This window comes from Ciconia boyciana, chromosome 3, assembly GCF_034638445.1.
Source record: "Ciconia boyciana chromosome 3, ASM3463844v1, whole genome shotgun sequence".
Lineage (NCBI taxonomy): Eukaryota > Metazoa > Chordata > Aves > Ciconiiformes > Ciconiidae > Ciconia > Ciconia boyciana.
Genome location: NC_132936.1, coordinates 50,704,317 through 50,730,979, shown reverse-complemented (window position 1 = coordinate 50,730,979; position 26,663 = coordinate 50,704,317). Strand labels below are relative to the sequence as shown.

Here is a 26,663-nt window from a genome sequence, read left to right as displayed (position 1 = left end):
GGATGCCGCCGGGGCGACGGAGGAGGGCAGGCCGGTCGGCTCTCCGCGGCTGAGCGCGGAGGCGAGCGGGAAGCGCCGCGTCCCAGCCCGATCCCGCGGGGCGCCGGCTGCGCGGCCCGGCTCGGCTCCCCCGGCCATGCTGTCGCGGGGGGCGGCGAGCGGGCGGGCGCTGCGCGGGGCGGCGCGGGCGGGCGTGCAGCCGCCGGTCCGCGGCCTCCGCGCCTCTCCGCGGGCGCGGTCCGCCATGCCCTCCTGGGTCATAGACCGGTACGGATGCAACGAGGTGCTGCGCTTCACCAGGAACATGGTGTTCCCCACCATACACTTCCCGAACGAGGTCATCATTAAGGTTCACGCTGCGAGCCTGAACCCCATCGACCTTAGCATGAGAAGTAAGTGCCGGGCCCGAGCGGCCGGGGCCAGGCTGGCGTGATGGCAGCGGGTGTGCTTGGATCGCAGCTTCCACATGGCCCCCGGCGTCCAAAATCGTACAGACGTTGTCACCGGCCTGCCCCGGTGGGCACCTGTCTCGGCAGCGTCAAGAGGGCTGCCTCAAAGCACGTCTTGCCCTGAGCCCTGTGGGAAAAAGCACCTCTTGGAAACTTATTTCTGTCAAGTTCTTAGGGAAGAACAGTGCAAAAAGCCACTGCCTTTCTGAAGACAAGAGTGTGGGTGTTGCGGGGGTAAGCTTTTAATCTGAGCGACTAATTGCTGTCCTCCGCAGGCTTGCAGCTCACAAGTCAGCTTCCTTTTGTTAGTAGCATAACCATGGTTGGGTTTATCTCCTGGCCTTCTCCCTGTCCCCACCATCTGGGTGCTGGTACTCTCTTGACCAAGAGACTAGCCCTTCCAAGGAGCAGCATTCCCCTGAGAGGTGCTGGATTGTCCCATCTCTTTGAGGTGAATGGAGCTGAAGGTCAACGTTACCACAAAGTCGGGACGTGTGACCTAATCCAAACCGTGCTGTTCATCGTCATGGCCTTCCTGAATTGGCATCTGGATACCTGCTGTCATCTTGCCTAGGAAATCTATATCTTTCACTGACCAACTCTTTGCATTTGACACATTGAATCAGATTTTTTCCTCACTTTCAAGGTTTGAAACACAAGAAGGAAGTTGTGGTAGTAGAAGACCTTGTATTTCATGTTGAGAAGTGATCTTGCATATCAAATCAGATTCAGTAGCACATGCAGAGATATCTGCAGGAAGCCTGCCGGCAGAGCTGTAATTTGTGTTTTGGGTTGCTAATAAATGAATTTTTAAAAATCTTTTTATATAGTTGTAGGTTTGATTATAGGACATTTGCTATCTGAGGATTCCTGTTGAATGACCCACTTGAACTCTGCGCTGCAACTAGTATTTTCAGTCAGTGTAAAAGTATTTGGAAGAAACTACATTTTCATCCTGCTTTCGAGGTGCCTGCTTTTGTGTCTGTTTCTTTTCTTTTCAGTATTAAAACACTTTCTAGCATAATAGAGCACCTAGGCAGACTTGTCCAGACACTTGAAAGGGCATACATGCCCGAATGCAGACTTTTTTTAGGCTGAGCAGTTATTAGATGGGTAATTCTGAGAGTTCGCAGCATTTAGCTATTGCTTACTGAGTAGAAGTTCAGGTTACTCATCTTAGGACATATGCCTTAATATTTTTTACAGTGATGTTCATGTTGCTTTTTACAGTACTTTATTTGAAAAGGCAAATGGAAAGCGTGGAGTTCTTTTGGATTTGTAGCTATGTGATGCTGTTAGAAAATGGAGCATTTCCAGGATTTCCAGTGGACGACTTAGAATTTCTGACAGTGTTATCACATACTAAATATTTTTATAATGGAGAGCCATTTCATGGACAAATAAGCGAGAATGGGATTTGCTCTTTATTTGTAAGATCTGTAAAAGTGTAAAATATTGCAGATTTTTTGCATGCTTAAGTTATAACAGAAATGAGGCACATTAGGTACAGACAGTGCTTTCTAATTGGAATTGTCCAGTTAATAAATGAAAACTCAGCATGGTGTGTCATTGTTAATTTCATGTTTTGCAGGTGGTTATGGTGCAACTGCATTAAATATGAAGCGGGATCCCTTGAAACTCAAAAGCGCGGGCGATGAATTTCCACTAACACTTGGTCGAGATGTCTCTGGTGTTGTTATGGAATGTGGACTGAGTGTGTCTTATTTCAAACCTGGAGATGAGGTGATACCACCAATCTCTTTTTCTAAAATGTATAGTTAAAATATACTATGAGATGTTCAGCTTTTATTTTCCTCTTAAGAAAATTCTTTTTTTTTTAATGTTGTTGCACTCTGAATGAGGACTATCTGGCAGTAAATTCCTAGAATGCTTTCTTCCCTACCTTTTTTCTTTGAAAAACATAGTATTTCCCAGACTTGCTTCTGCAAGTTAATTTCCCTTCTGTTTTTTAATTTTTGGTCCATTTCAGTGGTAGCAAGAGAGAAATTTATTTATTTATAAGCGCACACTCAAGATGCTGCTTCATTTTTGACTGACGATAGAATTTTAACAGGAAGGGATCAGTTGTTTTTTTTTTCTTGAGTAACTTACTTAGGATAGGAACTCTGGCATAACCCAAGAACCACTTTGTGAGTCCCCCCATAAATACTGATATTGTTTGCTTTCACCTTCACCAGTTGCTTTCACATTTCACCAGTTTTAGTATAGCAAATTCTATTTTAGTATAGCAAATTCAGTTTTGGTATAGCAAATTCCTCCCCACTCCATCCCCTCCAGTCTGGGCTTTCTTGGCATGGAAGTAGTTTGGGGTTTTTGAAAAATTATGTCTTATACACAGTATGGTACAATTTATTTACATAGCTCTGCAGTCCTTCATTTAGTCAGTCTTGTGATGTTTTTTGTGTAAAGAGTAAGCTAAAACTGGTTTCTGATAAGCAATAGTGAAGACATTCTGCAAATTGGAAAAAAGATTTCTTTAATGAAGAAAACTTTTCTGTGTAGGTACCATCATGTACAAAGTCACAAAAATTGATAGTTGTTTTCTGTTTGGTTTTAGGTGTGGGCAGCAATTCCTCCGTGGAAACAGGGCACTCTGTCAGAGTTTGTGGTAGCTAGTGGAAATGAGGTAAACCTTCAAAAATGTGGCTGACAAAACCCCAAAATTGTAAAGACATGCATTTTTTTTCTTCAGTGTCTAAGTAACTGTGTATTTCTTGGTGCTTGGATTGATTTAGACTCCAGCTAGTTATGAAGATAGTTGAAAATGTAGAATACACAATCTGCAATTCAGTAAAGCTTGTTTAAGTATTTCAGTGTCACGTAGGATCTGCTGTGTGCCTTAGATACGATTGATTTTATTTCAGGTGTCTTTTAAGCCAAAGCGTCTCCGTCACACAGAAGCTGCCTCTTTACCATATGTAGGTCTCACAGCGTGGTCTGCAGTTAACCAAGTTGGAGGACTAAACCAAAGTAATTGTAGCGGGAAAAGGTAAGTAAATAGTTCTGGTGCTAAAACTTAGTGTTTCGTTTTTGTATTGATTAGCTGCTTCTAAGACATGTCCAACAGTGATGAAGACTGTTATACCATAACGTTCACAGACTCCAGCTGGCCTGAAGATGCTAGGTTCAATCTACACAACTGCTGAGGGAGAGGCTTCTTTAGAGGGAGACTCAGACAAGGACCCTAACTGAAGTGTACCTAGGCACTTGCTGCTCGCTTCCTCTATATAGTGACTATATAGAGGTAGTCCAATGTATATCCAATATATAGGACTATGTAGAGAATTTAAGGATAGTATGTCTGGGAATTTATAGGGACTTTGCCTTTCTTCCTGCTAGGATAGCTATCCAGATTTAATATCCTCTCTGAGTTATTTTGGCAAGTCACAAAAAGCCCTCTCAACCACAGAGGTGTGGTTCACTCAGTACCTGCATGTGTGGGCCATTTGGAATAGACTGTTTTTCCAGATTTTTAGAAAAAAATGGGTCTCATTTGACATGTAGGCCAGAACTTTGATGAGGTCGGGAACGCAGAAGAGAAGAGGAAAATGTGCAAGACGAGCAGCCAAATCAAACAGAAAAATTGGCTTTGTTTATCAGCCTGTTAATCTGACAATGGCAGATGGAGGACAGAAGAGGAAAAATGCATTGAAAGATTGGAGCAGATACCATTTTTCTCCTGACAATTGAAATTTGCAGTTATTTTGGCCTTTGGATGTTTGTGTAACTAGATAGCAAAATGTTCAGAATGGAAAGAAGGGCAAAAGTAAAAATACCGGAATTGAAAAATAATCATTAAAATTACTACGCTGCACCAAAAATTTAGGTCATAAAGTGATTATTCGGCAATAGGAGCCTAGATGCCTGACCTCCTCTTATCTTGGGGGTTACTGTTGTAATGCAACACATTGCAAAGGACACTAGATTTATTGAAATTCTTCACGCACATCTTTAGAAGATAATAGATTGAGTGTTTGTTCATATGTCATGGTAAATTTCATCATGAAAATATCAAGTAGTTGTTTGTTCTAAAGATAAACAATGTTTTGAGAAAATGACATTGCAAAATTTAAAGCAATTTCAAAGAGACATCATTGAAATTAACTTCCAGCTAGTGATAAAATTCTAGGTACGTTGCCTTCCCTTTTATTTTTCACTATTTAGACTTTTTTTATTATCTTAACTTTCACACGTAAATAGAATTAACCTAAAGATATATTGATAGGCTAACCTTGTTTAAAGTATCCTTCCAATCTTCAGGTAAGTGTTTAGATTGTTAAAAGTGAAATTCAAACTGCATTTATATCATGTCTTTACATTTAACATTTACTTTTATGTTCCCAATAAATATTTAATTACTCTGTCAGCAAAAAACATTTTAATGTACTTATAAAATTATGATGTTTCCCATCTAGAAGTTTTGAATTGTAAAAACAGTAGAGAATGACTTACGTGATGGTAGCTTTTTTCCCCTGAAAAATTTATTGTAGGAAAATACATAAAATGCATTGAAGAGGCTGTGCAAAAGTATATTCCATGAACTTCAGATTACTCCCTCAAGGCAATAATTTCAAAAGACAAGAATTTTCATGTTTCTTAATTTCTTGAAATAATTTAATATGTTTGGTAAGAAGTTACCTACATAAGTGATTTTATGTTGGCCTTTTTGTCTCCTGTAGGTGTATGTAAATAGCTATGTAGAAGGGTGTATATACACACAAGAGTGTGTCTTACTTTGAAAGAGCAGCTGTATCCCTTGATGAAAGCTACTTCACTGATACTTTATTGCAGTGTTAAGACATCTTAGAAACAGCGAGATTTTTCTATTGGTGTGTATTGTTTTCTTTGCCTCTTTAAGGTGGAAGGGTGGGCTAACAAGAAATACTCGCTAACAGTCCAACGTCTGACTGTATGTTGATCTGACAGGAGCATCTGCTGCATCTGCACACAACTTGTCACAAATTTTGTTTTTACCAGTTGCCTGAAGCGTGCTCACATTGTTCTTGATGTCTCCTGCTTCACGTTTCTCCATAACTTTTATCCTATACCACTGTAATTTACGTCAATATTCATGCACAAGCTAAAAGTGAATGTTCTTGTTATCCAAAATGTTCAGAATGATTCTGTTGTTTTGAAGTTCTCTGTGGATAATACCTGGAGAGCTTCTCATATGTGCCAGTGTCCTGTTTCAGTAGAAAGGGGGTATGCTTGTTCAACAATAGCTGTTAAATATCTTGCTTGCTGTATTCACAGAAGACATGATAAAAACAAACCTGACAATTTGAGAAGTTCTTGAAAACATTTATGTTAAGTAAAGGTCTTCTATGTAAAATACAGAGTCCATATTTTATACGTTTAAGTATGCTGGGCAGAGACGCTAGATTCTGTTACTGTAAGCTATTAAACATACAGTCCTGGTTTATATTGTTACAATGAAAATTTGAATGATATAATACCCCAAGAAAATATTTATTTCAAAGTCTGTGTGTTATTTTATCTGTTGAGAAGTACAAAGTGAGTGTAGGTTGTAAAACTTCTTGATAGGGTAAATGCTTCTTGATAAAGGAATAAATCTCTTAGGGATGTTTTGTTGGCATAATTAAATGGAATTTAATTTTAAATAAATATATCAATTTTATATATATACAATAAATATAACATTTTTTATTTGGTATATAGCTGAGCCACTGAAAATTGTTAGTTGTTTATAATCTGGAGAAAATGTTAGTCTTGATCTGTACCACCCACTCCCCACCCCTTGAGTCTTTTGTGGTGGGGACACACAGATGAAACAGGTCCTGGCTCTCTGATGCTAGTTTATGACCACACCATAGTTCCAAGCAGGTCCCAGGGAGAAGGGCTAAACTCTCAAATCCCATGGTATGCTCATCTGGAGAGATCTGCTGACTCTGATCATTTGAACTGTTAGAGCCTCATAGGGGGCTTGGTGTATGCTGGCTTGAATTATGTGCCTCTGTCAGAAGGGAGCAAAGCCTGGGGTATGAACGTTTGTTTTGTTCTTTTGGGAGAATTGGTTCTCTTGGATCTCTGTTCAGGTCAAATAATTTGTTAGTTTATTCCCTCGTGCACATGCTTATATGTTAGTTTACTCCTGAGCTCACCTTTGCAGTGAAACAGGTAGTTTCTCTGATATGTTTTCTCCTGGCTGTGTTTTCCCAAGGCAATGCAAACAAAACTGTGCCTGCTTTGGCACTTTCCACCTTCTGTGGTCCCTCAGTACCATTCTAACAGGTCCTGCACCTTCAAACGCTTCCCCGCTTCCTTGTGTTGTGCCAAACAATGTGTCTTGCTGTCCTCAGTGCTGTAAAAATGCTGATCTGTTGAGCTGTGGCACATAGTTTGTCTCTAAAGCGAAGAGCTTTCTTAAAGTCACAATGTAGGGAGAGAGTTTTAATAATTAAGTTTGGGAGAAAATAGCCCACATAACATAGGAACAAACCAAATCTGGAAAGTATTTCTACCTGAAGAATCTCAAGGGCTTTTACTGAAGAGGAAAATAAAAAAAAGTCCTAGCCAAGCAGCTCCCCAAAACTGATAATGTAGGTAAATCCGTGAGCAAAATGTACATTTTAAAACAACAGCTTTCTCCAAAATTTGTAGTGGAAGAAATACCCTTTAAGCAAGGAGTAAAATTGGAAAGGCAGTTTGACAAGGTTTTTGTGAAAGGATTTAATTGTGACTGTCCTTTGTAAGGATAAAGATGGGCTTAACCCAGTATCTTGAGTGTAGCATCCCTGAGCCTTTTCAAGTATAATAAAATCTAAATATGAATGTTGCTTCAGGCATCTGTCGTTGGAAGCATGGTTCTGAGGATAAGTACTTTTTGGCAGATTTAAAAGCTGCAGGCATTGTGGTTTCAAATTCTTAATCTGAATTTTGCAGCTTGGATCAGTGAAATAGGAGGGAACAGAAGCTGATAAGTTACAAAAGAGGAAGAATTTTAAAATGGATACTGTGACCAAAGCCAAATCTCTTAGGTTACTTCAAAGAATTTTTGTAAACTGAGATTCCAGATTGTATAGTACAATTTTGCACTGCAAAAAGCAATTTCCTTCAACATCCAGCACGGTGAGATTTAAAACAGGAACATCAACAGCTTCTGAAGATACTGAAATTTTTCTGGCAAACAGAAGTTCTGAGAAACATGATGTTCCCCAGTCCTATGCCAAGACTTCATCTTGCATCTTCCTTTTGTCCTAGAATTAGCAGATGGGTTCAAAGTCCAAGCACTGTTTGTAGCTTCAGCAGCAAGGCAGCAAGGCTTTCTTACTAATTCCCTTTCTGAAGTTTAGTTATTTAATAAAATATCCAGATGAAATTTTTGAGCAGTGATTAGGCTGCTAGCATAAGGTTCTCACACCACTAAACTTGCATTCATTTTTATCAAATTTAGGGTAGTGTGTTTAGTTAAAATGAAATCTCACTTGCTAATAATTTGGTAATATACTCTTTAATTTTCTTGCTTGTGTGCCTGTTTCCACAACCTGGCATTTACAGGCTCTTGTTGAGATGTACTGAACTAGAAAAATTCTACTGCCATTTTTCTAAAGGAAAAGGCACATACCTTAATTTAATAGAACTTGTTTATGGTGAGGCGACTTCATTGTATTTTTGTCTTTGTTTTAGATAAATATTATTCAATATGGGAAAATTATGTTCCATATATTCTGAAGTTCCCAGTCTCCCTAAATAATGGGATACTAAACCACTTTTTCTCTTAGATAACACCAATTTGTGTGAAATGTTGGTGAATCAGATTTTTTCTTTAGGAGATATGACAGTGGAGTCTGGGAGACAGAAAGACTTGTAACTGATTTTGTCCCAAACTAAGCAATTGTGTTTGGGAAAGTGAGGACAGGGACAGGGCTTTTGCATGATAAATGTTACTGCCTCACAGCTCCACTGCCTGGTTTTAGTGGAAAGCACATGTGAGGGAGTCTCTGGCTGTGCTGAGATAATGCTCTTGGCACAGGAAACATGATGAGCAGTGTTAAGTCACCTTACTGGCTCTCTGAAGAGTTAACCAGTAAGTAACATTGAATGACAAATACAATCTTTTGCTTAAAATAATTTGGTGTCACAGATGTATAAGAAGCATTAGAATACGTAGTTACTATAGAGTTTATTTAAAGAACTATTTAATATATTTTAATTTTCTCTTACAGAGTATTAATATTAGGAGCTTCAGGAGGAGTTGGTACATTTGCTATACAGGTAATATAAACCAGCATGCCCAGGACGCATCTTCAAACTATTCAACCTGAAAAAAAAAATTAACGGAAGGGAATTGAGGGAAGGACAGTGGAATAGCAAGCTACTGATCGATCTGTCTGATGAATCTGATCGATATTTCCAAAAGTGAAATATTTTCAGATTTATTGCTTTCCATTTGTTACATTGTATTAGTTTAAAGTAGTAAGCAGGGACTTTCAAAGAAAGGAGTTGTGAGTGTAGGTAGTGAAAGATAGCGTTTCACAGTTTGCGTGCAGGAAATCTGACCGGTGTAACTTGAAATATGTAGCCTGTTTTCATTATCTTTCAGTCAGCTCTGCTCCATAAATATGAAAATAACTTGGTGTATGAGTAGAAAAAATGATGGAGAATGTATCATCTACCATAACTGTTGTAGGTGGTCAAATGATACAAGAGGCACCAGGCTTTTACGTGCAGTGTGTGTAAAGCACAGTGGCTTAGATTGGCTTTCCCTCACTGTCTTTGCCCTGCTGCCCTTTTGTCTGTCTTCATTCCAGTAGCTCTAAACTTTGGAGAGTCAACATGCTCTTTTATTGATCCATTAGTTGTGGAACATCCTCTTTTCATGCTCTCATTTAATTTGGGGATTTTGATTCTAATTGGTGTCATCTCATGCTGAAACATCTTTCTCTTGAGAATATGAAAAAAATACAGAAGTTGGGTGATTGCATCACTGCGTTCCATGTTACTAGACCATAAACACAGTGGTTTTAAAGAGGCTTACAGGAGAATTTTTAGTGGTATGCTATTTGCTTGATCCATGATAAAGCAGGTGGCTAAATTAGATCAGTACGAAAGGCTGACCAGCCACTGACTAGTTGCGATTTCTACCTGATTAATCCTGAGTAAACTACATTAATTAATCCAGAATAAATGTAAAAAAGATTACTGTGAATGAAAAATTAGATTACGAAAGAGATAAATAACTACCAAAAATCCTTTACTTTGCTCTAGCTTTTGGAGTAGAAGCTAACCTGACATCCTCCCTGTGATAAATCAGAGATGACTTCCTTCTTTTTCTCGTTATTAATATTTCAGCTATTTACAGTGAGATAGATATATGAAATACTTAATGAGCAGGTAGGAATATGAAATATTTTCATTTTCAATATTTAAAAATATTTAATGATTGATCTGGTGACAGTTTTGTAGATTGGTAACTTGGACAATACCTCTTGGTACACATTTAGCTGACAAATTCAGATGGCAAACTGAGTATTTTATTTGAAGCCTTATTTATCCTGAGACCTGATATCTGTAAGTGGCATTAAAAAACCACCCTCCTTCCTCCACACCAACTCCCCCTTCCCCAAAACCTCCTTAAATATTGATAAGTTCTAACCATTGTTTGTCTGTGGGACGTGTGACAAGTTACCCTGTGGTGGAACACAGTCTCCCCACTCCCTACTAAAGTTGCTCACTTGTTATATAAATATAATGAGACTTTGGCTTTTTAAGTTGTTCTCAATGTTTCACTAAATTTTAAACTTTGGACTTCTATTTTTTTATACTTGTTTTTAGCTAGTGAAGGCCTGGGGTGCTCACGTGACAGCAGTTTGTTCTCATGATGCCAGCACACTGATGAAAAAGCTTGGAGCGGATGATGTGATTGATTACAAATCTGGAAATCTGGAAGAACAACTTAAAACATTACCCTTGTACGTGTTTGTGTTGCTTAATACTGAGATGAAGGAGTTGGGGGTCAGACCTTCTGCCTTTTGATTGCTTGACTCCAATCTATCAGAACTCCCTTTTTTTTGTTTTTTTTGTTTTGTTCCCCCCCCCCCCCCCCCCATTTCTAAAGCGTTACTTTGTAAAGCAAATTAATCCCGGCCCTTTTTGAATGCAGTTTGCCAAGTGAGTATCCCAAGCACAGATTTCATTGTAAGACTAAGCCAGTTAATTGGGCTTGTGGAGGCAAGCTCACTTTCACGTGCTTCTCTTCAATGACTGTGATTTGAGCAGTTTTGTCAGCTTCCATCCAAGGATCTTGGAGCATTTACAAAGCATGAATAAATTAAAATAAGTCTCAGAAATCCTGTGTGAGGTTAGTAAATAGTAAAATTGATCTTGTAGAGGGGAGAACTGTGTCATGAAGCAGTTAAGTGACTTGCCTGAAGGTCTTTAGTCACTGTGCAACTCAACTGGGAGTAAATTTCTCTTCTGTAACATTGGGTATGGCTGCCTCTGATAAACAATCACAGTTATCTTGTCACAGCAGTTATGTTTAAATTAGCTTAGGGGTTTTCTCTAGAACTGAAGTCTTTTTTGCTTTTGTAATCTTTCCATCTGTTTAAACTTAAGTCTACTGTGACTTGTATTTGAATATGGTATTTACACTGCTCTTTTTAGCTAGATTGAGTTAACTTTCTGGGAGGGGAAATAGAAGCTGTTCAATCTATGAAAGAATCTTACTGATAACTGTGCTAAGAAGGCACGTGCCCTTTAACTGTGGTGTGATTGTCAGCAGGCCTGAGGTCATCTGCGAGGGTACAGGCACTGTCTGTATGCGGAGGATGTGCAGCAACTAACTAAGCAGTTCGCAAGCAGTGCTAAATTTGCCTTTGTGCAATTCAACATCTTAAATGCTAGACACCCATTCTAGCAGGTGACCCTTTTTAGGAGCTATCAACAGCACTGTCTTAGGGTGCAGTTTTATGATATAGCTAAGCCAATCGATAGTCAGGTATACTGAGGGGGATGGCCCTGCTTCCCTCCCCTTTTCAGTTGTACTGACTCTTCAGACTCCATGGTGAGCTAGTTTTTCCTGGAGCATTAGTCTTCATGATTTTAATTTCTCTTGTTGGCAGCTAACTCTTAGGTTGACTGAACTGTAACATGAAATCATATGCTTGGAAGACAGGCAGGAAAACTGTCTGTCCAGAGATAAGAACATTTCTATTTAATTTGCATAAAGTATTTTCCCTCTTATTTGTAGGTTATTTAGATTTGGTGTATGTGTGTATACATGTCTATTGCAATCTGGAGATTGCTGGAAATTTACAAATGAGAATGAGCTGTGCATCTAACAGAATAGGTGCATAGCTCCCTGTTGCCCTATTCAGCCTTTACAGACTCACATGCTGGGATAATGAGAAGGAACGCTGAAACTGTGGCATGTTGCCAGAGGCTGCACATACCCATTCCACGGCGGGAAGGTTTTAGACCCTTTCCATTGTTAGGTTCTACGTTGAGTAGGGAGATATGAAGAAAAGAACTGTCAGTAAAGGTAAAATGGTCCCAAAACAAATAAGGAGGTAAAAAAAGACTTAGAAGTGAAGCTGAGAGTTGGGTCACAGGAAACATGTGAGGAGATAAGGGTTAGTAGAGTAATTTGTTTATGTAACTTTGGCCACTGGAACCAACTTTCACCTGAGTACAGCCTGTACAGGAGATGTTCCTAGTCAGGGCATGAGTCCCGACTAGTTTTTACATGCACATAGCATATTGTTCAATGCTAGGACCAGACCTCAAGACTGTTCCAGTGTAGTCTCAGTAGGAGGGCTGAAGAGATAGAGTTCTAGAAGGGTTTAGGCGAATAGAAAATTTAGTTGTGCATCTAAGAGTCTGCTTTTTGGACTTTAAGAGCAGTTTAAGTTATCTAAATAGCCTGTGTCTGCTGTGCAGTGAATGGGCAATAACCTGTCAATTTAACTCCCATTGTACAGTAAAGCTGGGATTTAGCTGAAGTCTTGGGACTTTCTTGCTACTGTCTTGGCAGGCAGTTATTTTAATGCATTGCGGTGATATGTAAAAATGTAAACTAGCCAATTTCTGATATGAATTAGCTTAATTATGATGAAATTATTTTCCCCATATGATGATTTTAAACATGTTCTTTACATGTCTGCAGATTTGATTTCATCCTAGATAATGTTGGTGGATCGACTGAGAAGTGGGCTCTAGATCTCCTGAAGAAATGGTCAGGAGCAACATACGTTACCTTAGTGACACCTTTCTTGATCAATATGGACAAACTTGGAGTGGCTGATGGCATGTTACAAACAGGATTCACTGTTGGTTCCAAAACTGTAAAGGTATTTGACAAAATCCTATATACTTTAATATTATGTGGTACTCTAGTGGCTTCCTTTGTGGCTTGGATGCTAGTCATGTGGCTCATCTGTCTTATTTTCCTCATATATCATTAAGTATACTTCAGATGCATTTTTATTCTTCTTTCTTGCACTGAAAAAAAAATGTGGTGGTGCTGATTGGTGTATGTGGTAGTTTGGGGTGCTTTGAAGTTTTGATTCCTTATTGTGCTTTTCATTGTGGCCTTTTCTGTATGGCCTCCCTAGTGAGTCCTGCTGACAGCTAGTGTTTCATAGTAAACAGAGCAAATCCCTGCCTTGTTGAAGTGAGGGTAATTTTGCTACTTGCTTTAGGCTGGTCAGGCTTTCTTTCAAAACGTTGTTCCATGACTGATTCTCTTCATCCTATTCCAGCACCAGAGAGTAATAAAAGTGGTTGAGGGTGGCTAGAAAGTCTTTCATCTCTTTCATGTTCATGTGTCTGGATGGTGATACTGATTTTTCTAGTTTTCGTAAGTGGGTCTTAAAACATTCAGCCAGCAGCCAGATCAGTGAGGCTTTTTAGAACTTCTCTTTTTCTTCTCTCAACATGTGTACTTGCTCTCCAAATGAATGCTTTTCAGGCAGTTGCCATGGTATTCTTGTGGTGGCATGGTTGAATGAGATTCTAAGTCTTGCACCGATACTTTCAAAGGAAAGCTCAAAAACAAAATTAAAAGGCTGGGAAGAAATAATGTAATATTATTTCTCAGTGTGCATGTTTCCATGATGAGGAGCATTGTATGCCATGTATTAAAAATCATCTGGCCCTCTTATTCCTATTATGATTTACTCAGAGGAGGTGCTCTTGACTTGTCCTTGTGAGATCTTCACAAAATGCTTTTTACGTGAGCTGCCATCTGTCATTGGACGGTGAGGACTTTGGCAGATGTGACGGTGGAAAATTTAATCACTGACGCTGAGGTGGAAGGTTCTAAATGTCACATTGCTGGGTTTATTTCACCCCCTTTGTGAATGCCTATAAACATATAGCACCATTTCTCTGTTACATAACAAATAATGCTGTTGTAGCTGCAGAGACAAGGTGGTTGTTTTTCTCAACTAGCTGACTTGTGCAATTGGACACAAAATTCACCCTGATCCTATTGTGGTAATACAACATCCCTGTCTGTACATTTAATCCACATGCTTAGGTGACATTTTTTTCAGACACTAGCATATAATTTCCATGTCTTTTCCATAAGTTACTTCTCTAGTGCTGCTGTCATTAATTTTAGTTCCCATTTCAGTTTCCTCTCATGATTTTTTAATATATTTGTGATCTTTCTTGCAGCATCTCTTTAAAGGAGTCCATTATCGGTGGGCATTTTTTATGCCAAGTGGCCCAAGTTTGGATGAAATAGCAGAACTAGTTGATTCTGGAAAGGTATGTCAGTAACAGTTATTTGGCTATTTGTTCTGAAAGAGGTGCTGCTTTGACTCAAAACTGGTGTAGTTCACAATTAGAGAATAAAATGAGAGAGTCACAGTGAGGAAAACTAGTTAAGAATTGACTTGCTCCAGTTCCTAACTTCTGCGTTTTGCATGCGTCATGGTTTATCCCCAGCCGGCAACTAAGCCCCACACAGCCGCTCGCTCACTTCCCCCTGCAGTGGGATGGGGGAGAGAATCAGAAGGGTAAAAGTGAGAAAACTCGTACATTGAGAGTTTAATAGGTACAAGGCAGTTTAATAGGTAAAGCAAAAGCCGCGCACCCAAGCAAAGCAAAACAAGGAATCCATTCACTACTTCCCATCGGCAGGCAGGTGTGCAGCCGTCTCCAGGAAAGCAGGGCTCCATCATGCATAACGGTTACTTGGGAAGACAAATGCCATCGCTCCGAATGTCTGCTCCTTCATCCTCTTCCCCCAGCTTTATATGCTGAACATGACGCCATATGGTATGGAATATCCCTTTGGTCAGCTGGGGTCAGCTGTCCCAGCTGTGTCCCCTCCCAACTCCTTGTGCACCCCCAGCCTACTTGCTGGTGGGGTGGGGTGAGAAGCAGGAACTCCTTGGCTCTGTGTAAGCACTGCTTGGCAGTAACTAAAACATCCCTGTGTTATCAACACTTTTTTCAGCACAAATCCAAAACATAGCCCCAGACTAGCTACTGTGAAGAAAATTAACTCTATCCCAGCCAAAACCAGCACAGCATGAAATTTAAGAGTTTGTAATCCTTAAGGCTGTGCTGCCTTCTCCCTCTCCACCCTACCTGTTTTTAAAAGCTTACTAAGTTATGAGGAAAGAATGTCCAGCAATTGTTTATTTTTGCCAGTGGGAATAATTTAGCATGAACTCTGGTGTTGAAAATTATATGAGGCCTCATTTGGTTCATTTGGTCAGAGTGAACATGACTGTGTGTATCTGCATATGCAAAATTGCCTAGCCTGGACGATCAGGAGTCCTGCCCATAATGTGCACAGAACTAGAATATTCAGGTTATTGCAGGTCATAGATCATCTGCATTGGCAGGGTCGTGACAAGAATCTTGTGTTTCATTACTTCAGTGCTTCAGAGTATAATGTTTGTGCTAATTCAGCACAGTGACTTGGAATATTGTGAGTGTTCATAAGCTTTCGGGGAATCTCTTAGTGGACTTGGGGGAAAGGCATGAAGTGGCAGATAGATTACTGCTTTTCTGATCTTTTTAGGTTTATGAGCTTGTTACAAAATGTGTGTGTGAGTGAGCAGTTGATCGCCTGTTTATTGGACTGTGTGGTGCTGTAGGTCCTGGCAGTGTCCTCTTTTGGATAATTTCATGTTGCCAAAATTCCCAGGGTAGAGAATACAAACAACTGCTGTTAATCTTTCTATGTGGTACCTAAGCAGAAGAGGAAGCAGAGTCTGCCACAACTGCTCGCAATTCCAGTATGTGAACTGTCAGGCCATCTTGTGCTCAGAATTTGTGCATATTAGTAAAATTTAGGTCTCTCAAAGTTTGAGTGTTGATCTCCTTTGTTGCTATGCATTATGTTCCAGAGTTTGGAGAAGAGTAAATAAATTGCTGAGGCCTGATTGCTTAAGGCCTGATTGCTTCTATTTGCCACCTTAGTGCTGCTGATAAGAATAAAAATCTTCCTCAATTCAGCCACTCCTATTCCTCTGTCGTGACCAGTGTGCTGCTGACGCAGCCAGTGGAAAGTCTGCGTTTCCTAAAAAGTTACCTACTCATAAACAGGGGCTGCAGCAGCAAATAAGCTGTTGTGTTCCTGGCTACAGCTTTGCACCACTGCTTTGGATTATGTCCAGTGCTGTAGGCATTATCCCATGGTCAAGAAAGAAACTCTAGAAGATGCTCCTCATCCTGTGATTGCATCCAATCACACTACTAAATTATAATTGTCTAAGAAACAGAAATGCCCTTGTCTTTGTTCTTACCATTTGTCCTGATTCTTAGCCAGTCACAACTTGTTTTGTGTTCTGCTCCTACCTTGTATGCAAAACAAATGCAGAATATGCCCATGAAGGCCTCTTGGGAAACACCTGTTTATGCAATAGAGATAGGGCTTAATTGGTGTTCTCTGCCTAATAATCTGGACAGGTGAATTGCAATGCCATTTAAAATGTACGTCATACATATATGAATGTCCCGATGTACTTTCTGTTGTAAGATGATCATGAGGACAAAGATGTTTGCTTGGTCTTTTATTCTCTGTGCAAATACAGGTCATAATGTCAGACTTTATCTGCATAGTCATTATTCTAGCAGCATTTTACTCTATCCTGTAAAATGTTGTAGACACCTGTCGTATCATCAGTATTTTATAAGACCCAGATGCGTTCCATTTAGACAGATGTTAATAAGACTATGACGTTCATTGCCTAAACACAAGAGTTCTCTTAAATGGACAGATCATCCATTCAGAAGAGTAGATGTTTGGAAAAAAGGCAGGAGAGAATTACTGGAGGAAGTGTACCATGATTTCCCATAACTAAGTGAAAAGAAATGTTTATATTTGAATAGGAGAGAATAAATGAGAATTAAAAAAAAAAACAAACCCAGAAAGCACTAAAAGTGTAGCAAGAAGGCTTGGGGAAGCCAGCAAAGTGAGTTCACGTTGTTGAACTTCTTAGTTTTGAGTGAATACAGTTTTGAGTAATGCAGATTTAGTTATTTTGAAATTTCAGTGAATCGTCTTTTCTGTTACAGACATCTTAATTTTGAGATTGTATGAAGTGTGAATAGGAGAGCAATTGGAGAGCTCCTGAAAATGAGAGGCTTTTTTCAGGAAAGTATAAATCATGAGGGGGGATTTAAATGAAGGAAATTAAAAAGAGCTGATGGTTTAAAGAGATGATGTTACAGTAAGTGAAGCTTTGAAGAGCATACCCCTGCAGCAGTCACAGATCGTATTGATTTGTTACTGTTTTTTCTTTCAGTCCTTTTGCACCAACACAGATTTTTACTTCTGATGAGTCCATCATCTTCCTTTGTGAAAGCAAAAGGAATCTCAGTCCTTCAGTGGATGAAGAATAAGCAAAAAGGGCATTTTGTTTAAAGATACTTGGTTTTCACATGGATTATCTTTGCAGCAAGGAATAGAGATTTGCAAAATGCCAGCTATGAGGAGGAGTTCTTTTAACAGGCTTTTTAAGGAGAAGGAGAAGGAGAGGAATTGATGAGCTGGTAGTGCAAGGAAGGAGAATAATTTTCCTTTTGTAATTTACCTGCATGTCAGGTAAACATTGTAAAACCATTTTCAGTTTATGAGCTGTTTTCTCTGCCTTGCAGCTGGACATCTTGCAAAGAGGCTATTGTGAGACTGAGGGACTAGGAGGCTGCTGCAACAGTAGTAGGCACGGACAAAATCAAGTATTTCCTTGTCACATTTTAGAGATATCGGCTACTTTCTAAACTGCTGGGAAGTCCCTGTTGTGGGTTGAACTCTGACAGTTAATTACGAGCCAGTACGGACTGGCTTAACGTGGGCTCCACCAAATCAGTTGATGAAGCTGGTGTGTCGTCTGTTCACATGGCAGAACGTTCCTGGTGAATTACAAGGTTCTCATCTAAAGGCAACTGAAATTAACAGAGCCTTAGTTCAGGACAGCGATTTGCTGGCACACTGTTTGCTGAAGCATTGTCACTGGTCTCTGCTGCCAGCATTGTCACTGAAAGGCTTGTTAGGAATTAGTTTGATGTATTTGTGGTCAGTGTTGTGGATTTAACATTGACAGTCTTGGGTTTTGCTGCTTGCTTAACTTTTTCCTCCTTTCTAAGGATGTGCCATTTAGTCCTTGGTGGAAATATACCAAACTCATATAACTACGTAAGTTTGTAGAAAGCCTCTAACTTATAATTGAGCACTTACTTTGCCTTTTATAAAGCCTGATGGAGAAAGACAGGTGCAAAAGACCCCTTAGTGTCATAAGGGGTAGCACTAAGTATGTTGTATGTTCCTGCTGGACCATGATAGGATGTGGTTTAACATGCAGCCCTACAGAAATTTGAAATTTTTGTTTTAATTCAGTGCCATTTAAATGCAGTGCAGGTGTGTGCGTGCAGTGTTTCTGGTGGCTTAATGCTCTTTCCTCCAGAGCAGATTTGCATCAGATGGGCTGATGGGTGAAAGGTGATTTTGCAGAAGGAAGGCTAAAGGACAAGTAGAGTCTCTGATCATGAAATGAATAGATAATTCTCTGTGTTGTTGGCTTTCTAGATAAATGTTCCAGCACAGGCACACATAAGAAAAACAATTGCATGCCTATATTCATGTAATTTGTGTGAAGTGTTGATTATACATTTTGCTGAAGACACTAGATGCTTTGGACTTAGCACCTGCTGTTGTGGTTTGGAGGGCAGGATGCTGACTGTTCTTTGGTCCTGCTGCTGTCTTGCTATGCAGTGCTGTACAAATCACATAACCTTTTGCTACCATAATTTCTCTATCTACTAATGAGAGCTAATGCCCTTTATCTGCCTTCGGTGATTTGCTCTGAGATACCCTGTTAGAATGTGGAATTCAATTGTTTTCTATTACTGGTCTTTGCTATTCAGGAAGTAAATAACACAAATTGATATGGTGATCCACTTTGACATTACTTGGGTTTTGAGTTGTTTGGATGGTGATGATTTAGGGTGGCTTACATTCCTCCTGCTAGCATAGGTTATCACAGCTTCTTGACTCTGTACCCTAACCCGTGTGTATTGATTTGCTTCCAATTCATATTGTTACAGTTCTGCAAGTAGCTTTTTCCCTGGACCTTGTTGCACAATTGTTGCAGATTTCTCTCATCTGTATGAGTATCAAACAGTTAATGTAACATACTAAGTCCTTGAACGTTCTCCAAATCTGGCATCTCTAGATGTGGCCTTCTCTGCAGTAATTCCAGTCTTTGTCTTTATGGCTGTGCTAAGGTATCTTAAGGTACTCGAGGTGACTCACCCTTGGGTGGTGCCTGCTTTACGCTCCCTATTTGAAAAAGGACACTAAGGTAGCAATTCTGTACTTAAATGTCTAAACTGACTACAGATCAGTCCTTCTCCCCACTCTCTTTTGTCATTCACACTTGTTCCGACAACCATCTTTCTCCATGCTAAATTGCAAAGCTTGCACTTTTTTTTTTCTTTTTTTTTCTTTTTTTTAATTTTGTGTTTTCTTGTTGCAGTGCTTTTGCTTGCCAGGTTGGCTGGAGCCCAGAGATGTTGATCAAGGAGAGGTTGCCAAAAGCTCTGTTCAGTCCTTTCTCTTCCAAAAGGAACCTCTATCTGCATTTTGTCACGGCCACCAAAAAAACCACTGTGATTTTTATTAAAACACATCTGCTCCTCTTCCTCCAGGACATGGTAGCTTGCTTATGCTCTTTATGAAAGTGCTGTGTGATTACATCATAAAATGTCTGTGAAGAAGACTAATAGAAATTTTGCATACTGTGGAGAGATAGGGTTTGAATATGTAAGTTCACATAAACCACGATGAGGTCTGGAAAAATTTCGTCATATACCAGGTATTTAATCAAATGTTCTGCTTTAGCCTGATGTAATTGCATATTCTGTAGAAAGTCAGTCCTAGTGTTCTGAGCTCTAGTCCCCTAGTGTAGGAGGGAATTATGTCCAGCACAGTGGTGAAATGCAGGGTCAACAAGACAGCTCTTGTCTGTCATGAGTTTAATTTGCTGAGACCTGGGGAGATGCAGCTCATGCAGGACTATTCTTCTAATATATGTATAATATATAATATGCTTTCATATATAAATATATATATACTCTTATATATATATAACTGTACTAAAGTTTGATCTGCCTTAATTATATGGTAGCATTGCCCCAGATTGATTTAATTATCAGCATAAATAGCAGGACAACTACCATGAATGGGACTGCTAGGGGATTCCAGAAGAGAGAGTTGCTCTTTCCTGTAGTTAATAGTTTTTTAGCATGGTTCAGTAGGTAACTAAACCCAGGATCTTCCTCACTTCTACTGATTTAAGCTTGGGCTAGGCTGGCACACACTACAATTCTGGGCTTGTTCCAGTTTCTTACTGCTCTTCATTGTGTTCTGTAGAAGCTGTTCTGCCAGGGCTAATTAACGAACTAGAGATTTTTTTAAGCTTCTTCTACACTGAACCATACCCTGATAGCCTGCTTAACTGGGAGTTATCTTCTAGCATTTTAATAATTGTAGATGATACTCATGAGTTACTGTGGGCTGCTGTTAGAGGCTTGATATGAAACAATGTACCTCGGCTTGAAAAACAAACAAACAAAACCTGATAATACAATTGTTTGTAAGATGACTGTAGGAGTAGACCCCAGGAGACATGCCTTCCATTCCTGTGTCTTAACCACTGCACCACCTTTATTCTTAGGGGTGTATGAGACTGGATCGTTGGATCATTTTTACTTCTGTTAGGCATTTGGGACAGAAATATCATGTACCAGATGTCTTTTAATGTGCTCTTGGATGAAAGTGTGTATTCTCTGAAATACAAGTTAATCCAAAGCATAGTACTGTATAGTTGCAAAGCTACCCATACAACATGTGACCAGAGCAGGCTGTTCCATAACATAAGAACTTTTAATCTTTGTCTTCAGTGAGGGTTGACCCTAGAACCTAATGATGGCAAGCAATATGAAGCTCAGCATACATTGTTACACGCCATTTTAAGGGGAAGAAAGGATGAAGAAAGGGCTGGGATTAAGACCCAAAGAACATGGAACTTGAGTACAGCAGAGAAGGAGATGCTCAGCTAAAGGGAAGAAATGACAGAAACAGCAGTGTCCCAAACCAGCATTTTTTCCATGAGATGACAATATAAGTGCTGAATGGACAACTAAATGTTTAGTAACAGGACAGGGACTATTCTTTGTAATGATTTCTGTTCAAGTCTCTTGTTGACATTGAAGGGAGACTCACTGGAGGCCAAAGGAGAGTATCAAGCTGCATTTGTGCATTTGTGCTCATACACCACATTTGGCTATGGTGGTAATTTCTGGAGGAAGACAGCCTTTATCTTCTAACTCAGCTAGTCAAAATGGCAAGCAGTCCTCTTCCATTATGGCAAGCCCTCAAGAGGATGTTGAGGTCTGGTGGAGGACATCACAGCTCTTGTTCTGTGCACATGCAAGTATCTTTTCCAAAGCGTGTACGCAAGCCACGAGCAGACTCATGGCTACTTACCAAGGCATAAGTAGGGTGTGTGCACTGGGAGGCAGCAGCAGGGAGGGAGGCACTCTGCAAAGCAAGGCTGCCTTTCAGTTTTGACACAGCCATCCTTTACAAACCTGGGGGAGAGCCAATGCACTGTCATTGCCCTTGGAGTGAGGGGACTTGTTTTCTTTTCTGCTTTGAACTAGGCTTGCTCTGAGGGCCTCTGAGGTTCGGTTCGTCTCTCTCCTGAGAATTTCAAGGCTCTAGCTCTCCCTCCAGCGGCAGGAAGCAGCTCCACACTCACTGGAGCCACTTGTTGCTAATATGAGGGTCAAAGCCGTCTTCATTCCCTTCATGTTTTCTCGCTGGTCCCCTCCTGATCAATTCACACTGTGTCCTTGCTACCACAGAAATGGGGACCTCCAAGGGTGGGCTTGAATTTGCCATTAGCAGAAGTGTGTTCCTGCTGACCAGTCAACTCCTGCCAGTCCTTGTTCACTGCCTGCTGCGTTCAGAGGTGGCTTGGCTGTGATGCCACCTCTGTGCCCTATGTAGGATAGCCTTAATCAGCATCAGCAATTACTCTCTTTATTTTTCCGAACACGTGAGTTCATTTCAAGAGACCTGAGATTCATTTCTATAGTATGTCCTGCATCGGAGAGAATGAAGAGGAAGAAAATACCTTTCAGGCCCAATCTGTTTTCACATAAACATTTAAATGCGGGTGTGTTAATCCTTTCTCTCCCAGACTTTAGTTTAATCCCTTTTTCCCTGATCAAATAGGTGTCCTCTGGCAAGGAAATGATGTGTGGCTGTAAATAGGCAGTGTTTTTATTATCCAGTTAATCTCCATTTATTATCACACATTCAACAAACAGCAGACGCTCCCCTACTTGTTTGCCTGCTCACAGGAAGAAATTTTATCTTAGTCAGTGGATTATGGTAAAGGCTGAGTGAATCACTGTGCTGCAACACGGTCAGCCCTTTCAGGGTTATTCAAACAATGGGACTGACCAGCCAGCCAGATAAAATGTTTAATGCTCTAGATTGTCAGGATCATCAATTTAGTATTCATGTCTCTCTATAGCACTGCCTAAAGCCAGCGTTTAAATGGAGCTAGAGGTTACATCAATGTAGCAGATGGGCTTTGACTGTGTGGTGGCTGCAACAGACACGGTGTTTTGAACTGTGAGGCTGAATTCAGGGTTCCTCTGAATCCCTGTGTCACCACTTTTCAAATGTGATGCTTTGAACTTTACCTGATAGGCTGAGGACGTAACATACCTCGTTCTGTCAGGGTTATAAGCTGCAGCCTACAATAAATGACTGCAGATAGCAGAATGTTGAAGTGTCGCGTTCATTTCTTCTCAGTTGCTGCACATGTCTGGAATTAACTTTTGCCTTTCCCTGGAATCCCTTGTGCTTCGCATCCCTTGTGCTGCTGTACTGCTTTCTTCCCCAAATACTCTTCACCTCCTCCCAGCCTCTTGCTTTGCTAGGGTCGTGTGTCCATGCTCCAGCAGGCTGAGTTTCTGTATTTTTTTTTTCCTTGACTGAAGCACAGCTTTTATGTAACTGCCATTAACAATAAGTACTTGTACAAGTGCTGCACTTGTGCTTGGATCAACAAGGTTACTGCATTGTTTTTTTCCCAAGCTTCTGCTATGAAAGCAAGGGTTGGTCTTCCTCAAAACAGTCACTACTGATGAGCAGCGTGTTCCTCCTGCTGATAGTCACAGCAGCTGCGGTTTACTCGGATCGCAGTTTACCTAAAGGCATTATCTCATTCAGTGTTTTTGCTGCCCTGGGTCTGTGGCCCTGAATTTGCTGATGCCTGAGACAACATTTCTATTCTGTGCTGGATGCTGACCAAACATGATTTTGTCTTGATCATTCATGCCCTGCGTTTCTCCCCGAGTTGAGCAGCAGAAAGTGTTACATGGTATCTTTCTGGCTCCTCTGCTGGGTGTTAACTACTCACTTTGGTAGAGGTTTGTTTACAGAGATTGTCCTGGCAGAACAAGAAGAAATTACCTGGCATTGTACCCTGCAGCATGGCAAGTTTGAGGCACTTACTTAGTGAATATATTTATTTGCACAGTTGCTCTCATAGTGATTTGGCTCATAAAAATCACTCTCATAGTGATTTGGCTGCCAATTCTTTTTCTTTGGAGGGGATTCACTCATTCCTACTTTTCTGCCATGTAAAGTTTCACACTACTGCTAAGCTTGCCTTGACAAAACAAAGTGGAAAATCTAGTGACAAGATTAGGAGATACTGCAGTGTAATAGTTAGATTATTGATGTCTTGGACTACTGTTATTATATAAGCAAAAACAGTAGTTATTTTCATGCAAAGAATGGACTTTAAGGCAAGGCACTGTGTATGAATAAAGAGAAAATTGAGAGAGTTGAGGAAAGGACCTACGTGAGCACAGACGACTACCAGATTGCATTTGTTGTGCTGTTGGGAAGGGTGCTGGGTGGTCAGTGCTGCCGCTTGGAAAATGCGTGCATATGAAAACCTTTCCTTGGTAGCGCTGCACATTCACCTTCTAAGCGGCATGTCTGAATAAATACCCCTTGCCTTCTGGTAAAAGTAAGCAAGCCTTTTGAAAGATGGCACTGTTCTGATGCTGGCAAATTGTTTGTCTCCTTATTGCTGTTGTACTTCTTTTCTATTTAGCGAGATCAATGTCCTACCAGGAGAGGGCAGTTACCAGTTCTGGGGTATTCAACAAGAAGGTGTGCATGCTAGTAGCTGTGAGGAAAAAGCCTGAAGCTATTTTTTCGCTGACACAAGTAACAAGGATCTTTTTCTAGCACAGTAAATAAGGTGTTTGGATCTTTGTTACTTCAAATCTTCATCCCTGCAAGAGCTAGCTGCAGACTCATCCTGTTAATGTTTTCTACTGATAAGCGGATTAGGATCAGTTCATCAATGCAAGAACATGCATTGGGCTGGTGTTAGGGGAGCCAAGGTAAGAGACCAACCTCAGGGTAGGTAGGACCTTTGGGAGGATGTGTGGGAGGTACTTTTGTACACAGATCTTATTTTGGCCATTGGAAGTCTGACTCAGAACTTGATGATAGAAAAAGTCTCTTCCCTCGGACCAGCAGTGACAAGTATTTTTCAGAAGCAGCTGGGATTTCTTGTGCCTCTGTCAGTACACTATGATGTCTAAAGAAAATGCTTGTAGGGTTTTTGGGCTCCTTAGTTAATAACGGGGACAGTGAATAGGGTAGTTTCACCTTCATTATTAGAAGTGAGTCTAAAACAATCCAGAAGGCTACTCTACAATATTAATGCCAAAATAGCAGTTGATGCAAGCTGGGCTTAATGATGTATGCCTATTGGAATACACAGTGGCTGAGTTTTCAAGTGTATCTAAATGATTCAGCAACAAATGTTTGTGGACTTTTTTTTTTTGTACTTCATTTGTGGCCAAGTCTTTTAAGGGTACTGAGGCATGTCCTGATGCAGGTAGGCAGTAGATTCATAGGTATCATTAAAACACGTGACTTTTTGAAAATTCTTGGGTTTAAGAAGAAAACCAGTAGAGAAATATGAGAAAAAAAAAAAATGTTCTTCCTTTTCCTCAGTGTATCATTGTGGACAACAAGAAGTTCAACCCCACAGTGTCAGCTTTTAAAGGGGCTTAGAAGTTAGAGCCTTGCATGGTGACTTTATTGTTAAGAGTCCCAGGGCCTCTGAACTGCGCTAGTAGAGATGTTTCAAAACTTTGGCAAAGAGCAGCAGAAAGCCTTCTGCATGCAGAGGGGTCCCTGAAAAAAGTTAAAACCTAGTGACTACATAATTTGGCAACTTCTGCCCTAAATACTATAAAGAAACCTCCCCTCTTTCTTCGTACAGTTTTGAAGTGTGAAGGTGATACATTATTTTACTCCTAATATAGTGACACTTTTTCTTTATTCTGTAGATTCAACCAGTTATTGATCAAGTCTTCTCTTTCTCTGAAGTTCCAAAGGCGTTTCTGAAATTGGAAGGAGGACATGCACGTGGAAAAACAGTGATTGATGTAATTAGTAAAAAATAAAGTATCTCAAATCATTGTCTGCCCGCAGTCAGTCCTTTACTGGTAAATTACACTTGAACATGGATTGGAATGTAGCAACTGTTTCTTCTTTAAAAGCTCACACAGGATGCATAATTTAAAAAAAAAAAAAAAAAAGGTCTTGTTTTAGAAAAGCTTCTGATTCTTTCATACTCTGCCTGTTAATAACTGTTAATACACAGACAAGAAATACTAATGTCCCTTAGGTGTTTCTATATGAAAACCATGTTAAGAATGTAGTTGTGACTTTTGCAGAACACCCCTCACTCTTAGGATAAGAGGAACAGCTGGCAGCATTTTCAGTTTGTAGATCTTGGAGCTTTTATTTTCCAGATGTTTTAGCCAAGTCCTGAAATGGTGAGGCACACTTACCTAATTGTCCATACGAAACTTTTGCTATCCTTTTTTCCTTGGCCTTTCCTAGTTCTGTTCACCTTTATTAATATATGTTATTACTCAATCTAGTTCATTCTCAGAATCTGTAAACTTTTCCTGTATTAAGTGGTCACATTGCTGTCTCAAGACCAGTACTTTAATCTTGATATGGCAAATCTCTCATGGCATAACTAATCTGAGTAGAAGCATGGAACAAAATCAATCTGTAACTGATAATTACTCTAATGGCCTAACTCCTGGCATAGATTCAGCTGACTACAGTGTTTATACAGGTGGGCTAGACATGATTTTGTCAGTAATCAGGAGACCCTGTTCCTTCCATGCCCCCTATCACTGCTGGTGGTGGTGAAGTGCTTGAGGGGCATGTGTCTGTTGGTCTGTTTTTAAACTTACCATTTTGCCAGAGACAGGCTATGGAATGACTTCCCCTGCAATTATGCAATTAGATCAAAGGGAAGTGGTAACCTTTTAATTGCGAACTGCACATTTACTGTGGTGCAGCTACGGTGATGGACAAACGGTGTCACGCAGTGCTCCCACCAGGGGACAGAAGCAGCAGCCATGTGAACTGTGACCCATGTACAAGTGCACTGAACACATGCTTGTATAGGAGAAGCATCCATGCCTCAGAGCCTGCAGCTATTCCACACCATGTATTCACTCCTCATTAGCTAGCTGTTGCAGAGGCATTATGGACCGAGAAGGGCACATAGAAGCAAAACTAACCATAAAATGTCACCTTTCTACCTTTAAAAATAATTTCAATAAAAAGTTACCTAA

The 26,663-nt window shown here is 40.2% G+C and overlaps 1 protein-coding gene across 1 annotated transcript; it reads left to right on the top strand.

The window, feature by feature from the left end:
* The first annotated feature begins 5 nt into the window (after positions 1-5).
* On the top strand, positions 6-25,484 carry RTN4IP1 (reticulon 4 interacting protein 1). Its single transcript, XM_072855598.1, has 9 exons — positions 6-392; positions 2,041-2,192; positions 3,028-3,096; positions 3,335-3,459; positions 8,657-8,705; positions 10,266-10,402; positions 12,598-12,781; positions 14,112-14,204; positions 25,353-25,484. Exons 1-9 carry the CDS (start codon positions 137-139, stop codon positions 25,467-25,469), a joined length of 1,182 nt encoding a protein of 393 aa, XP_072711699.1. The 5' UTR covers positions 6-136; the 3' UTR covers positions 25,470-25,484.
* The last annotated feature ends 1,179 nt before the right edge of the window (positions 25,485-26,663 follow it).